The sequence below is a fragment of the Mixophyes fleayi genome, chromosome 4 (assembly GCF_038048845.1).
Source record: "Mixophyes fleayi isolate aMixFle1 chromosome 4, aMixFle1.hap1, whole genome shotgun sequence".
Classification (NCBI taxonomy): domain Eukaryota; kingdom Metazoa; phylum Chordata; class Amphibia; order Anura; family Limnodynastidae; genus Mixophyes; species Mixophyes fleayi.
In genome coordinates, this window is record NC_134405.1 from 143,256,419 (window position 1) to 143,273,209 (window position 16,791).

A 16,791-nucleotide genomic window follows, 5' to 3' on the forward strand; every position below is an offset into this window, starting at 1 on the left:
ACCCCATAGCCTGCTGGAACATTCGGTAAGTTTTTGTCCCAAAAAGGAGAGAACCAGGAGGAATCAAACAAGAGAAAAGGCGAGAACAAGGTTCTCAAACAATAACAACAACAGAGGGGGAAAAAACTTTAACAAGTAGAAAAGGAAAGAAGAGCATAAAAAGTGGGCATCCAGTGTCCACCAAAAAAGTCAGGTTCTCTCTGTCATCCATATGGGGGACACTATAAAGACTAGGGACATCCCGAAGTTGTCCTTATGGGAGGGTACGCTCAGAAGTAGCAGCACCTTACGTCCAAAACTAGCATCTGTGGATGCAAAAACATTGAATCTGTAAAACGTTTTCAATGTGGCCGACAGCGCCCGACACAGCTGCTCAGCTGAGGCTCCATGTCACACTGCCCACAGGGTAGCCGGTGCTAGTCACATTGTTCGGAAACTACCTGCTCTAAGGTAACTGATGAATTATCGTTAGACACTGGCCATCCATTTTTGTGATCATAGGGGACCAAAAGATCAGCCGTAGTGTACACTTCACATGTCCTGTGGACATAGATCTTCAAGGCCCTGACAATGTCCAGAGAGTTAAGAGAGCCCTCTTTTTCCGGAGCCTTAATATGCTTTAAGGCAGGATTCACAATGTCCTGAACATGTAACCTGAAGAACACTTTGGAGTGAAATTAAGATTCTGAAGAAAATCCTTGTCTTCATAAAATATGAGATATGGACATCTACAAGACAGTCCCCAGCTCCAAAACTCTCCTAACTGTGGAGATGGCCAAAAGAAAAGCCGTCAGCTGTCAGCACCTGACTTGAGATCCCAAGGAGCTAGTGGTGCTGGATATATGGAGACTGCACACCCTTTAATTCTGCACTTCTGGTAAAAGTGCCAATTGCCTCTGAAAGAAAACAGAGAGCTGAAACCTGAACCCTCAAGAAGCTAAGACCCAAGGCCCCATCCAGACCTTCCTGCAAGACCAGCAATAAATAAGCCAAACGAAAAAAAGACAGGAAACCCCTTCCTTTCCCACAAGGAGATGCAAGACTGTAATAATTCCTGGCCGGAACCGGCTTCCTAGTTTTGAGCTGTAAGGATCATGGCTTTAACAGCCACGCCATCCCATAGATTGTAAGCTTGCGAGCAGGGCCTTCTCACCTCTTTGTCCGTTTTACCCAGGTTGTTTATTAGTTTACAATGTTTGTCCCCAATTGTAAAGCGCTACGGAATATGTTGGCGCTATATAAATAAATGATGATGATGATTAAAGCCAACCGAGCTTAAAACTTTGGTGATGAAAAGGTCTCTGACTTAACAGGTCTTGAAACAACAGACCGTCATGCCGAGAATTTCCTTGTACCACGACTTGCCCTGAGCCACCAGAAATCACCTGAACACCCTCTATTTTTACATTCTCTAGCACCCATGGAAGCGATGTTACCGGAGGGAATAGGTAATGTACCTCAGTGGAAACGGTCAGGCAGCAGTAAACTGTACTGTCCAAAGTACCTCCTCTCAGCGCGCTCCAGGCATCATGCAGCTGCCACGCCAGTGTAGTGAGAAAAAATAAAAATAAAAAAAAGTTTAAAAAAAATAAATATAGCGCCATCCATGAAAAAGCGTGCCCAGCTCTCACTATACAACCAAAACCATCAGAACATAAGGATGGTAGTTGTAACGCTCCAAAGTTGCCCCCTAGGAGTGGGTATGCTGAGACACTGCTTCACGCAAAACCTTTTTCGGCCAAAGCTGGCATCTTTGGTAACAAAGAAATTGAACTGATACAATATAGTGAATGTGTTGACAATAGACCAGGTAGCTATCCGACACAATTGTTCGACCGCTAACCGATCTGGTAGAGTGAGCGGAAATTCTGTCAGAAACTGGAAATCCCTCCAATAAATAAGCCTGACGTATGGTAGCCTTCATCCACCTGGTAACGGTGTTTCGTTGCCTGGCCATCCTCGTTTGTGTGCGTTGCAAAAGACAAGGCGACTCAGTTTTCGCATAGGCCGACAAGGCCCTAACTACATCCAACAGAAGAGAGTATTTACTACTGGATGGTAAATCCTAGCCCCTCAAAAGGGGCAACACCTCAAAAGTTTTCTTGGACTCTGCATCTGCCTCCCAGGATCTGATCAAGAGAGTACATTTGGCAGTTACTGCTAAGGCAGAGATCCTGGACACACCCTATCCTGCATCAAGGATAGCATCACCCAAATACTCGGGTCGCTTTCTTTATATATTCCGCTAAAGGAGTTATATGTAAGCATCCCAGACTGTATACCCTCACTGAGTGTGCAAGTCCATTTTTATACTGCTCTGATCACCCAAACGGCTTCCACAACAAGTCTAAGCAGCAGAGGCGACATAAATGGATTTCAAAATCCCCTCACATTTCCTGTCTGTGCTGTCTTTTAAAGGGAGCAGCACTCCAAATAGGAATGGTAATGGATTTAGAGAAATATGCAATGGGGTATCCACATGAGGCGCAATCTCCCATTTAGCAAGGTCTGCTTCCGAGAAGGGGTAGGTGAACTGGAACAATCTTGAAACCTGAAACCCGATATTCGGTTTCTGCCAGGCCTCACTCAAGATTTCAGATAACAAATTGTTTCATCTTCCATTTGAACAGGGAAACTTCCAGAACCACAGGTTCTGAATCCTAAATGTCCAGGGTCTGCCGGACACCTAAAATGAGATTCTAAACCTCTTGTCTTCTGAAGGAATCGTCCTTCTAGGCAGTTACGTACTCATAACCAGAGTCCCCCCTTTTAGCTGCCCTTCTTCCCCAGAAAAGTGTTCTGATTTGGAATCGCCTAAGAAAAAGAACTGGGGAGGAGCCCGACGTTTGTGTGGCTTGCTAGATGACGAAGTCTCCAACAGCTATTCTAGGGAAGAAAACAACCTAACCAGCCCATGAACCGACCTTTCCAGGTTTCATATCTAGGGAGGTTCCTGCGCTGCTGCCATAAGGTTTGGGACTCATTGAGAAACCACTCCTTGAGGTAGAGTATCAATAGACTGAGCCCCTAGGGAAGGAGTAGGAAAAACATTTTCCCCACTTGCCCAGGGCGCGCTGCATCCCTTTTAAATTCCACAATGGACCTTACTAGTTTCTTGGCCTAGGTTGGCTACGCAGCTTGGGCGCGTCCCCTCCAGACGATCGCAGACCTTGATCCTCAGATTCACAAGTCAAACATTGGGCACCCGTGTGATTATCCACTGGGTGCCTTCGCCTGACACTTTGAACAGGTGAAGTATACTACCGTGCTGCCCCTGGCAGCCTTGGATCTGGAACTAGTCCCTTTTTCTGACACAATGTAGAAACACAGAAGAAAAAGGGGATAGGAAAAAATGGGATTTTTATACTTACGTAAAATCCGTTTCTCTTAATCCATTGGGGGACAGCGGGACCTTGGGGTATAGAGTAGGGACAGGCGAACACTGGCAATTTAACTTTAGTTAAACAAAGCTCTGGCTCCACCCCCTCTATACCCCACCTCCTGCTAGAGGCCAGTCTATGTTTAACCAAGCCCACAGAAAGGGAGATAGAGAGAAACCAAAGAAAAGAGAATAATCTTAACACATCATTCTCTTAACAACCAGACAACATGTCAAACAGAAGGAGAAACCAGAGCGTTAAGGGTGGGCGCCCGGTGTCCCCAATGGATTAAGAGAAACGGATTTTACGTAAAGTATAAAAATCCCATTTTCTCTGTCATCCTTGGGGACACCGGGACCTTGGGGACATCCCAAAGCTGTCTCACGGGAGGGAACGCTCAGAAGAAACGGCCCGAAGCACCTTTCTCCCAAAACTTGCATCCCTAGAGGCAAACACATTAAATCTGTAGAACTTTGTGAAAGTGTGTACAGAAGACCTTGTGGCCGCTTTACACAATCGTTCACTGGAGGCACCATGATGGGCCGCCCAGGAAGCACTTACAGATCTTGTAGAATGCGCCCGTAGATTATCTGGGACAGGCTCCCCAGCCCCATTGTAAGCCTGACGGATAACAGCCGTAATCCACCTAGCAATGGTCACCTTAGAAGCTGGCCAGCCTCTTTTGTGTGCATCTTAAAGAATGAAAAGATCCTCAGTTTTGTGTAATTTCTGAGATCTTTTAACATAAATTCACAAGGCACGAACAACATCAAGATAACGAATAGACTCATCGTTATCAGAAGATGAGGAATCAGAGCCGGAATAACAATGTCCTGATTCAAATGAAACTTGGATACAACTTTAGGAAGGAAAAAGGGCTTGGTTCGAAGAACTGCCCTATCCTCATGAAAAACTAGCAGAGGAGGCTTGCAAGACAAAGAAGCAAGCTCTGAAACTCTGCGTGCCGTAGAAATGGCCAAAAGAAAAACGGTTTTTAAAGTTAGAAATTTGAAATCCACCGTATTCAATGGTTCAAACGGTGGATGCTGTAAAGCCCTCAACACCAAATTCAAATCCCATGGCGGAACCAGCGGAATATAAGGAGGTTGAACATGGAGAACACCTTGAATGAAAGTTTGCACATCAGGTATGACAGCAAGTTTTCTTTGAAAGAAGATCGAAAGAGCCGACACCTGACCCTTAAGAGAACTAAGACGCAAACCTGCATCCAAGTCATCCTGCAAGAACCTCAGTAACCTGGCCAGACGAAAAGAAAACATAGGATATCCCTTCTTTTCGCACCAACCAATATATGTCCTCCAGACACAATGATATATTTTGGGGCGAAGCCAGTTTTCGAGCACGGAGCATGGTCTGCACCACCCGATCCGAAAAACCCTTAGCTCTTAGGATCCTGGCCTCAACAGCCACGCCATTAAAACCAGACGTTGCAAACTTTGATGACAAAAGGGACCCTGGGTTAGCAGGTCTGGGCGTATTGGCAACCGCCACGACCGACCTTCTGCTATGAAGAGTACGTCTGTGTATCAGGCCCTGCGCAGCCAATCCGGCACCACTAGAAGCACTGTAACACACTCTCTCCACCTTTTTCAGTACTCGTGGAAGCATGGCTTTTGGAGGAAAAAGGTACACTAAGCGGTACCTCCAAGGGACGGACATAGCGTCTACCGCGACTGCCCCGGGATCTCTTGCACGGGAACAGTAGCGGGGAACCTTGTGATTCAACCGAGATGCCATCATGTTGACATCCGGTTGATCCCATTTCACCATTAAATGTTGAAACACCTCCCGATGGAGAGACCATTCTCCTGGATGCAGAGTCTGTCTGCTTAGGAAGTCTGCTTCCCAATTTTCTATTCCAGGAATGAAGATGGCCTCGAGTGCCGAAACGTGAGCTTCGGTCCACAGAAATATCCTGTGAGTCTCCCTCATGGCCAAGGGACTCCTGGTGCCGCCCTGATGGTTGACATATGCCACTGCTGTGACATTGTCCCGACTGAATCTTTACTGGCTTTCCCTGCAGCAAGTGTTACGCACTACTTAGAGCATGAAACACTGCGCGCAGTTCTAGGACATTTATTGGAATTTTGGATTCCTTTTGAGTCCAAAGCCCCTGAAACCGAGCCTGAAGACAGACAGCCCCCCAACCCCGAAGGCTGGCATCTGTTGTTATCAGAATCCAATTCCAAATTGAGAACAAGCGTCCCCTGGTGAGATTCTGCCTGTGTAGCCACCAGATCAGCGACCGACGCGTCTGCGGAGACAGGCGAAAAACCTGACTCGCGAGATTCCGATGGGATTTGTTCCATTGCGACAGGAGTTCCAATTAAAACGGTTGTGCATGGAACTGAGCAAACTGGGTCGCTTCGAATGACGATACCATCTTGCCCAGAAGTCTCATTGCCAAATGAATGGAAGGTCTCCTTATCACCAACAGGGATTTCACCATCCTCTGCAAGGCCAGGATCTTGTCCTGAGGAAAGAACACCCGTCTCAGACGGGTATCGAAGAAGAGACCCAGAAACACCATCCGCTGGGATGGGATCAACTTGGATATTTTGAAGTTGATAATCCAACCTTGCGACTCCAGGGTCTGGATTACTACCTGAATATGCAACAGAAGCTTCTCTGAAGAATCTGACTTTAAAAGTAGATCGTCCAGGTAAGGGATGATTGTAATTCCCTTGGCCCATAGCAGAGCAGCCATAACCGCCATGATCTTGGTGAAGATACGTGGAGCTGTTAACAAATGAGACAAAACAGTACAGTGAAATACACACAATACAGATAACAAGCAGCACACAAACTACAAGAGAAAGTGAGCCTACAACACAGCCAAAAGTTCCCCAATTCATAAAAAATACAAATGCTTTACAAACCAACCCTTTACCTTACAGTATACAGGATAGAAAAGGGGAGAAGCAGGAGCTTTAAAAAATGGCTTTCTATTCTGGTGACTGCACACGAGGAGTGAGGGACTACCACGGGGGAAGTGCACAAGAGGAAATCACTTCCCCTCAGGGCCCAGCTCTGGACTGGATATCGTCCAAGCCGACAATCACCTCAAACAATCCAGAGCCTAGCAGGGCTCACTGAGATAGTGACCCTTGCCTGACTCTGTTCCATGAGCTAAAAATAGAACCTTATCTTTACCCAAACAAAATGACTGCACTATGCTGAGAGTCTCACTTACCTGCTGCCAACCATCCAGACGCAGTGTGTGCAGAAAGCATGCTATCTGTACATGGAGGACGGACACAGCCTGCGTCAACTGTGGCTAACTCCAAGGAGGGTGGAATATTCGGCAGAGGGAGCAGGCAGAAAAGGGAGGACCTACATGGCACCTCCGCTCCCCCTCAACGACAGCGCGCACAGCCGTCCGTGCTGTGCGCTCCACAGACATCCCCCATCGCTGCCTCACACTCTCCCCGCCAGCCGCAGCCGCGGGAGAGCTGAATGAAAATACAAGCAGCGGGGAGTCCTGACTGACAGCCGACTACGCGGCTCAGCGAGCCACCTGCTGTCAGACCCCGGAGACAACAGTCTCCGATACACAATAAAAGAAATCAAAGAAATATAATCAGAAAAAAAAAGCAAAAACGGCTGCTAAGCAGCCTCGTGCACAGCCCGCTCGCCGGGCACTTAAACTAGACTGGCCTCTAGAAGGAGGTGGGGTATAGAGGGGGTGGAGCCAGAGCTTTGTTTAACTAAAGTTTAAGTGCCAGTGTTCGCCTGTCCCTACTCTATACCCCAAGGTCCCGGTGTCCCCCAAGGGTGACAGAAAAAATCGTAGAAAGCAGTTTACCTACACAGAATCTCTCTCTCTGTATCTTGCTCTCATATCTATAACCCTCTCTCTATCTCTCTCACACACACAATATTTCTTGCAGTAAAAGTACTAATAGAAGCTAAATAAATCAGTACTCAATAATATATAATTCAGTGAGAAAAAGTACTCTAGAGATAAAAGAAAGAGTACAGTAACAGTATGACAAAACAAGATAAAAGCACAGTCACAATACCATACAATCAACCCTCAAGGAGAGGAGTGACTAGGCACAGCAGAGGCAAAGGACTAGTGAGGGAATATGGCAGACAAAAAACTCGGCATGGGTGGAGGTGCTACCTTCTGGAGAAGCACCTCCTCCCCTATTCTTAGATCCAACAATGGCGGCTCCCCGCCCCGCAAATAGACCCTGGTGGGAGCTTTAACTACCACAGCCCCCTACCAGACTATTATCACGGGCTACCTTGTTCTACAACGCTGTATGTCCTATCCTACTTGCTTGTAGAGTCACCACCTGGTACCCGGCAAGGACCACAGCCAGCCCCATCTCAGCCGCTCTGAGGGAGACTGGGGCTGCATGCCCATCATGGGAAAGCAGGGGCCAGCATGGAACTGTGTTAATTTAAGAACCTAACTCTGGGAGCAGGAATTACCAAAAAAAAACTGAAGGACCTCCATACAGGGGACATAGAGGAGGGATTGCGGAGCAGGCCAGACAAGTCATATTTTTACTGCCCTACTCCCAGTGCAGCACACTCTATACCCCATGGTAAGCAGTGTCCCCCAAATGGATATGAAAGAGAAAATGGCGGTTTCAGTGTGTTCACTTTGAAATTATTTTACACAGTAATACCTGGACCATGATGTTGTCACTAGATGCAGCTTCCTGAGCCTCATTGATCCATCGCTTCACTACATCATAGCTTATTTTCATCATATGCTGGGAAAATAGAGAGACAGTAATAACAAAGGAGAATATTCTTCTTACACATATATAATAACGTACTACATTATTCACATACAATGTGTACATTTCATTCTATCCTCATTGTGAGGTCAGTGTTAGCCATTTACCCCATGCAACATTTTACGCAGTACAGGAGTTTTCTCTGGCAACATGATCTTTTCATAAATTAAGCTAAATATGCAGCAAATCATGTAGCTCTAATGCAGATACATACCAAGGAAGACACCAAAGCAGAGCTGGAGACACTGGGAACTTTATCCACAATAGCTTGTTTCATGTACCTCTCAATAGCCTGCAACATGGTGGCCTGTGAAAGAAAACACAGACTTTATATATTTATTTTATTATTATAATTCAGCAAAGTTAATTATATTGTAAATATGTTTAAACTTTTTACACTACCTCCCACCCTCTTTCTAGAGTATTTTTTTTTTTTATACACGATACCATACTTACACTCTAATAGTGGTAGAGGAATAAGTGCTATTACTGCAGGCAACACATTCCAAACTATAATCTATGATGTATCCCCCATGGTCTCCAGCTCCTTTTAACTGACTATAATGTGTTATACTATGATAGACCATTATAATGAACACAGGAAAAAAAGAGTAACAGCCTGGACTCGACAGAAATGCAAAGCCAAGCTATTACCATGGGAGTTGGGGCATTATTAATAATAGGAAACCCCCCCATTTCAAGCTCTTTAACCTATCACACCTAAGTTAATGTGAAGAGAGGATTTTTTTATAATTACGATAAATCCCTTTCTCTGATTCCATCTGGGGGACACTGCTACCATGGGGCTGTAGTTGGGGAGTGTGGTGTTGGCATTTAACTAGTTAATTTGTGCCTGCTGACAGACTCCTCCCCTCTGCAACCACCTGTAGCTAGTCAGTGTAATTCTAAAGCCCTCAAGGAAGGGGAGTCGAACAACCAAGAAGCAAACAGCAGAAGAGCAGAAGGGAGGGAACACAGTGTTCCCCAGATGGAATCAGAGAAAGGGATTTATCACAAGTATAATAATCCTCTTTTCTACTTCATCCTATCTGGGGGACAATGGTACCATGGGGACGTACAATAGCAGCCCCCTTAAGGGAGGGACCATCCTGGAAGCCCAGCTCACAGTGCTCTACGGCCAAAGCCCACCGAACCCACTGAACTGATAAAATTTGGTGAAATTGTGTACCGAAGACCATGTGACTGCCCGGCATAGCTGGTCATTGTATAGGTAAACCATCTAGCAATGCTTTGCTTGTAAGCAGGCCAGCCTCTTTTTTGGGAATCGATCAGGACAAAAAGAGTCCGTACTATGGATACCCGAAGCTCTTTGGGCATAAATACGTAATGCTCTGACCACATCCAAATATTCTAAGGCGGAACCCACGGATGCCTCTTGGAACACTGGCACCACTATTTCATAATTAATGTGAAACCCAGAAAATACTTTCAACAGAAAGGAAGGGACTTCCCAGTCTGAAGCACCGCCCTATCTTCATGGAAGATCAGTCCAAAGCTCTAACACTCATCTAGCCAACGATATGGCCAGCAGGGACGTCACCTTCCAGGCCAGGAATCTAAGGTCCGCTGACTGTAAGGGTTCAAAGGGAGGTTCCTGTAGCATAGAAAGTACCAAATTCAGATCCCAGGGTGCCGTGGGAGGAACAAAGGGAGGTTAAATGGGCAAAAAGGTACGGACGTCCGGAAGGTCCGCCAGATGCCTCTGAAAGAAGATGGAACGGGCCAAGACATGGACCTTTAAGGATCCCAAGCGGAGCCCCGCATCAAGACTCCTTTGGAAAAAAAACAGCAGCCAGGGCAAATTAAATGTATTCGTATGGTGTGCCCGATCCTCACACCATTTAACGTAGATGCACCAGATTCTATGATAAATGCAGGCTGAGACAGGCTTCCTAGCCCGTAACAGGGTATTCACCACCCTGGAAAAAAAACTTTTTGACCGAAAGAGGCTGGTTTCAACAGCCATGCCATTACAGTCAGCCGAGGCAGGTCCTGATGCTGAAAGGGACCCTGCAGGAGGAGGTCGTCGCGAAGAGGCAAAGTCCTTGTCCTACTGCCATGAATAGATGTCTGCATACCATACCCTTCGTGGCCAATCGCGAGCTACCAGGATGACGGAGACTCCGGCCCCTTCCGTTTGACCCGCTGGAGGACTTGGGGAAGCACTGGAATGGGATGAAAGATACCCCAACCGAAAATTCCAGTGCATTGTCATTATGTACACCGCCACCGCCAGTGGGTCCCTTGCTCTTGAACAAAACCTGGGAACCTGCCCATTGTGTCTGGACGCCATAAGATCCAGATCTGGAATGCCCAACTTTCGGACCAGCATCTAAAACACCCTCGGATCGAGGGACCATTCCCCTGGTAATGCTGTGCGATGGTGTGGTGACTTAGGAAGTCGGCTTCCCAATTTTGAATGCCTGGAATGAATACGGCTGACCAGGATGGAACAAACTGTTCAGCCCAAGAAAATATCTGGACCGATATGAACATTGCCCTTGGACTCTTTATCCCACCCTGCTTGTTGACATATGCCACGGCTGTGGCACTGTCCGATTGTAGACGTACCGGGAAACCCTGAATGAGGGACTGAGCCCCTTTGGGAGCCATCAACATGGCTTTCAACTCCAGGATATTTATTGGGAGGGAACTTTCCTGTTCCGACCCAAGATCCTAAAGGTGCAAATGTAGCGCCTCTGCACCCCAATTTAGACTGGCATCCGTTGTTATGATGATCCAAGAGCACGGGGAAAAGGACCTGCCCATGCTTAGGTGTTCTTGCATCTTCCACCACCTGAGAAATAAGCGGGCATCTGGGGAAACCAGTATTGTCTGGAGTTCCAAGTGAAGAGTTGAACCAGACCACTTCTTTAGAAGATCCTCCTGGAAGGATCTAGAGTGAAACCTTCCATAGGGAATTGTCTCAAAGTTCGAGACCATCTTGCCAAATAATTTCATGCAAAGGAGCATGGAAGGCCTGTGACTGTCTAGGACCTTGGCCACTAGGTCTTGTACCGAGCATATCTTGTCCTGAGGAAGGAAGATCATCTGCCTTTTGGTATCCATAATGAGACCTAAGATAATCATCCTTTGGCCTGGGGTTTCTGCACATTTATAATCCAACCATGAAACTACAGGATCTCTATGGCAAGGCGTAAATGATGACGCAAAAGCTAATCTAAGGCGGCTTTGATCAACAAGTCGTCGAGGTAGGGCACTATGCTCACCCCTATCGAGCGGAGACGGGCAGCCATTACTGCCATGATTTTTGCAAATAATCTGGGCTCTGTGTCAAGGCCGAAGGGAAGTGCCCTGAATTGGTAATGGGCCGCTCCTACTGTAAAGCGGAGCAAAGGCTGATACCCCTCCCAGATGGGTACATGAAGATAAACGTCCGGAATACTTATGGACGTCAGGAATTCTTCCCTTTTCAATCCATTTATCACTGAAGAGACTGCATCCGTAACCAGAAAAAAAATTTAATAGAATCCCTGGCGTGTGTGGTTTTCTGGGACCAGGCAGATTACTCCCGCTGAAAGAAGCGAATCACCGCCCCCGAAGCTTGACAGGTGTTATCTAATTACGGTCCAAAAAGTACTGAGCCCGGATAAGGGAGGGCTTCCAAGGCTCTTTTGGATGCCACATCTGCTTCCCAGGACCAAAGCCAAAGAGTTCTCCTAGCCGCCACCACAGAAGCAGACATAGAAGATGACACAGATGCCGCATTCTGCACTGCCTCATACCTATACCCTGAGGCTTCCTCCAGATGTAAAGCCAAGGGGTGGAGGTCCGAATCCTGTAATCCCTCTGCTAGTCTGTCAGCCCAACTTTCCATAGCCCTAGAAATCCATGCAGATGACAGCATGGGTCTATAGGAAGCTCCGGCTGCTACATAAAAAGATTTCATGAATCCTTCCACCTTCCGGTCAGTGGCATCCTGAAGGCTGGCGGTGCCTGGAACTGGAAGCGTAGTCTTGACACCGATTCGTCCACCCTAGGAACCTGTTCCCAGCGTGCGAGGTTCTCTGGCTGCAATGTGTACAGGGACATAAATCTACATGGAACCACTATTTTGCGATCGGGCGCTATCCAGGCCATCTGCAATCTCCCTTAATTTCGATGAAGAGGGCAAACAAACCGTGGGTCTTCTAACCTTTTTAAATAACCCTTGCGTGACTAATTGTAGTATATCTAATGACTGATTGTTATTTTCTGTTGAATTTATGTAGAACACTGTGAATATTTTTCTGTAACCTTTCAAAGTGTATTTTGTTAACTGAGCAGAGTCTGACCTAGGCAAGTGTCCATGGTCTTGTGAAAGTAGCCAGGCCCAGATAAATCTCTAAAATAGTTTGTGTATGCAGAGGTGTTAGACTTAGCCAAGCCGAACAATCGAGCAGAGGGGAGACTTCAAGGTCCTGTAGACATTTCGATCTCGGCTCACTTCGAAAGCCCTGTGACATTTGGGAGATCTTTATTGACAGCTAAATTTATAAGGTGTGGTTGCTGGGGGGGGGGGGGGGGTGCAGAGCCAACAAGAAATGGTTTAAAATCTTCTGCCTTAGACATCAGTTTGTGCTTTCCATGAGGGGTCTATCAAGACTGAAATGTCCCATCCTTTTCAATTTTGTTCCATCACACACAGCCAGTCTACCTCGTAAGTAGTACTCTGATTTTATTTCCCATTTTATTTTCTGAAACTCTTTTGTGCAACATATTGTATACCTGTTATTTTTTGCAAATAAGCCTTGGAAACATTTTTCAGATTAAATCAATTTAATCTACTGTATTTCTCTATGATTCTTAGTGAACTTCTGAAGCCCTGGGAGGCTCATGCTACATGTGTATGTAATTTAAGTGTGAAACATTAATAAGTGGTTCTGGTGAACGTAAGGACACCATAATAAATCCTTTGTGGTGGCAGAAAAGGTGTATTCATTGTTAATTAACTAAGGCAACACCAGTCATGGCCAGCTGTTCAGCTGTATCTGGGACAGGCTGGGCGTTCTTGACATCTTGGTTCATTGGTCTGGGCTCAACTATGTCCATAAGCTCTAAGGCGTGCCTTACTGCCAAAACCAGGTCCTCAATGCCCTGACTTCTGCTAGAGTCCTCCAGATCTAGGACCTGTGACTGGAAATCCAATTCATGTGTCTGTGTCTCTTGTTCTAGACCCAGGTGGTCTTTGATAGTCTAAAAAAGGTTTAATCTATCTATTCCGGAAATTAAAGCGTCAGACCAGGCTGGGAGGCCACTTGGAACTAAACCTGCACTCATCTTGTTGGGGCAGGATTGCCAACTGGGTTACCCCTACTAACGAAGTAGAGGGGGATTCTCACACTGAGGTCTCTTCCGGGCGGCTCAAAAGCTACACCAGAGAATCCACTGACTGTTGCAAAGACACTACCCACACCAGTCTCTCTTCTACTAAATGAGCAATCACCTAAGACTGTGTGGTCAGGGGCCCTGCCTCACAGCCCACGCTTAGCGCCCCTGGGTCCTGTTGTGCCGTTGGTAATTTTATTTTACACTTAAAGCAATTATAGAATTTTGCTCTAGGTGTCTTCCCTTTATCAGACATATCTTATGAATGGGTAATAGTACAGATATAAGACAGTACAGTATACAATCACACAAGGCAGAGGGTGAAACCTAAGAATACAACTGATCTCTGACAAAATCACCCATTGTATCTCAGCATTTATTATTATTGAGAAAAACAAAAAACACGCACACAAAAAAAAATTAGTGAGTAGATTTATGCATGTATCAACGTCACTATGTTCCTATAGTACACAATATACTTCCCCTTGGCATACAATGCAGCAAGTACAAAGTGAAATAGAAGGGCAAAGAAAAGATACTTATCTTCCTGCTAACACTAGCAGACAGGAGGGAGCCGACAGCAGCCAACGTGTGTTTAGCTTGACTGCAAAGGTTCCACTGTCATTGGCAATGCTTTGGTGCCTCCGGAAGCAACATGCTGATAGAGGCAGGGGAGCTCTATATTGACGCCTCCCTATCTGTGGCCTTCTTCTCCTTAATTCTTAAGTAGCAGATCTGCGGTGCGTTCAGTAGTTAAGAAAGAGGCAGAGAATGTATATCACTGTCTGCGCACTTAACATGCTCTGTGCCTAAAATCCGCCCCCCCCCCCCTTTTTTTCTGCAAGAGGGGGACTTGGTAGATTCAAAGATGGCGCTTGCAAGCACGCTGAATTCCGATGCTCTATGCTCGGTGGAACAGCACCAGGCCTCAGGAAGATGTGACTGCATCTTCTGTGCGCCACCTGTCAGCATCCGGACATGCTGAATTCCAGCGCTCTATGCTCGATAGAGCAGCGCCGGGCCTCAGAACAATGTGACCGCGGGCCCTTGCCCAACAGCACCTGTAGGGGAGAGAAACATGCAGTCAGTGAGAGCCTCTCCACTCTCACTGCATGACCGCTACTACTCATCAAACTGAGTAGAGTGCTGCCGCAGCACTGATGAGGTATCTACACTGACTAGCTACAAGGGGTTGCAGAGGGGTGGAGTCTGTCACCAGCCACAAATTAACTAGTTAAGTGCCAACTCCACACTCCCCAACTACAACCCCATGGTAGCAGTGTCCCCCAGTTAGGATGAAGGAGAAATATAAATGTGTCCCATATGTTGGAAAGCACTGCTCTATGGGATGACATTTTGTTTTAGCATCACTTATGTTTTAGACACATTAGAGGACTGCTATAAAGCACATCTTACTCAGTATGTCTCGTTTTTAGAAGTAAACAATCTTTCAGGCCAGGTCAACACCTCTAGCTGTTTACTTACGTCAGTGATCCTGCAAAGTGCACGTATGGCTGGCCCTCGGTAAACATCTTCTTTCCCGGTCATATCCTTGGTCAGGCTGCCAGAATTAAATTATCCAAAAGGTTAATCCAATAACTTCCACTAGACATCTTACTGGAAAGCAGATTAAAGGCCATCTATTTTCTCCCAGACATTTCAAATAGACCTTAAATGATTCTGATCTATTAATATGGATGGATATGAGGGATTTCATATAAAGATTAATTGAAATATCAAAAGATCAAATTACAGAGGGACAAAAAAAAAAACCACTCTGGGACAGCAGGAGAGATTATCGATATAATTTTACGTAAATAAAATAAACAAAAACAATAAAAACAAAACAAAATCACATGCATATAAATGTTTTAAATAATAAATAATTACAGCTCAATAGGCAACCTCTAATAAAGTATAACTTCTTCTTAGTTTACTTGCTTTCTACAGCCCGTTCACCAGTGTCCCAGCTCATTTTAAAAGTCTCACACCACATTTAACTGTCCTAATCTGGAAATGGAATAGTGAATGGGAAGTGTGCATTTACACACTCATTATTTTCAATAGGCAAAACAAAAAGAGGAAAGAAAAAAAAAAAAGGAGTATGGAGCTATTACAGTGAGCAAAAACCTTGGCGGATGCAGTAAATGGAGCATGAAAAGTAAATAAGCTTTCCTGTTTTAATTTTATATAATTGAATTACACCCAGAACAATTTTTCCTTTGGATGGATATATCCTTTACCTGTTTTTCACAGTCATATAGTTTCTTATAAATGCACCTTTTGACATGTCTGGCAATGTTAGCCATCTTCTGGGCAAACACTCACATATGACTCTGAATGATTACCTGAGATTACGGTAACGACATTTAAAGGACAATTGAGGCATTACAGCAGTAAGTAAGCCACAGAGAAAGCTTATAAGCAATTTGCCCAATAAATGACTTATAACAATTAGGATTTTATTCAAAACTGCATTCCTAACAACCAGTGAAATAAGAGGATTTTTTGCTCACCGTAAAATCCATTTACCTTAGTCCACTGGGGGACACTGAAACAATGGGATATAGTGGATAGATCTGGTTTAAAAGCACTTTAAAACTCAAACTATTTGAGTGGATAGTTCCTCCCCTACTAAGCCCCTCCCACCTGGAGTAGTCAACAGTTTTTGTATAACAAAGCCTAGAAGAGAGGGCCTAACAAGAAACATCAATGATAATAACAACAACGGTAAACACCAACAACAAACAGCCAGAGCAAGGGGAGAGAGCACAGTGTCCCCCCCAATGGAATCACAGAGCAAATACTTAAAAAACAAAAAACCTTTTCTCTCTATCCTGGCATTGGGGGGTGCACTATGGGGGCTAACCAAAGCTGCCCCAAAGGGAGGGATTGTTCTGAAACAGCAGAACAAAGCCTTGCGCCCATAGCAAGCATCCTGAGATGTAAAGCCCTTCTACTTGTAGAATTTGGAAAATGTATGGACAGACGACCACGTAGCAGACCAGCACAACTGTCCAGCCAAAGCACCACGACGCGTGCCCAAACACCCGCAGCCCTGGTCGAATGAGCCTCCAAGCCCACCTGCACCTGTCTAGCCGCCTGTACACAAGTCAAATGAATAATCATCATTTTCATTTATTTATATAGCGCCACTAATTCCCCAGCGCTGTACAGAGAACTCACTCACATCAGTCCCTGCCCCATTGGAGCTTACAGTCTAAATTCCCTAACATACACACACAGACAGAGAGGGAGAGACAAGGATCAATTTTGATATCAGCCAA

The 16,791-nt window shown here is 45.6% G+C and overlaps 1 protein-coding gene across 1 annotated transcript in view; it reads right to left on the reverse strand.

Moving 5' to 3' along the window:
* Positions 1–16,791, reverse strand: part of COPG2 (coat protein complex I subunit gamma 2) — an 83,419-nt gene that overhangs the window by 52,860 nt on the left and 13,768 nt on the right. Inside the window, exons 6-8 of the mRNA XM_075208539.1 lie at positions 14,990–15,065; positions 8,370–8,462; positions 8,042–8,128 (exon numbers count right to left, since the gene is read on the reverse strand). Coding sequence (XP_075064640.1) covers positions 8,042–8,128; positions 8,370–8,462; positions 14,990–15,065 — 256 coding nt within the window. The remainder of the gene's footprint in view (positions 1–8,041; positions 8,129–8,369; positions 8,463–14,989; positions 15,066–16,791) is intronic.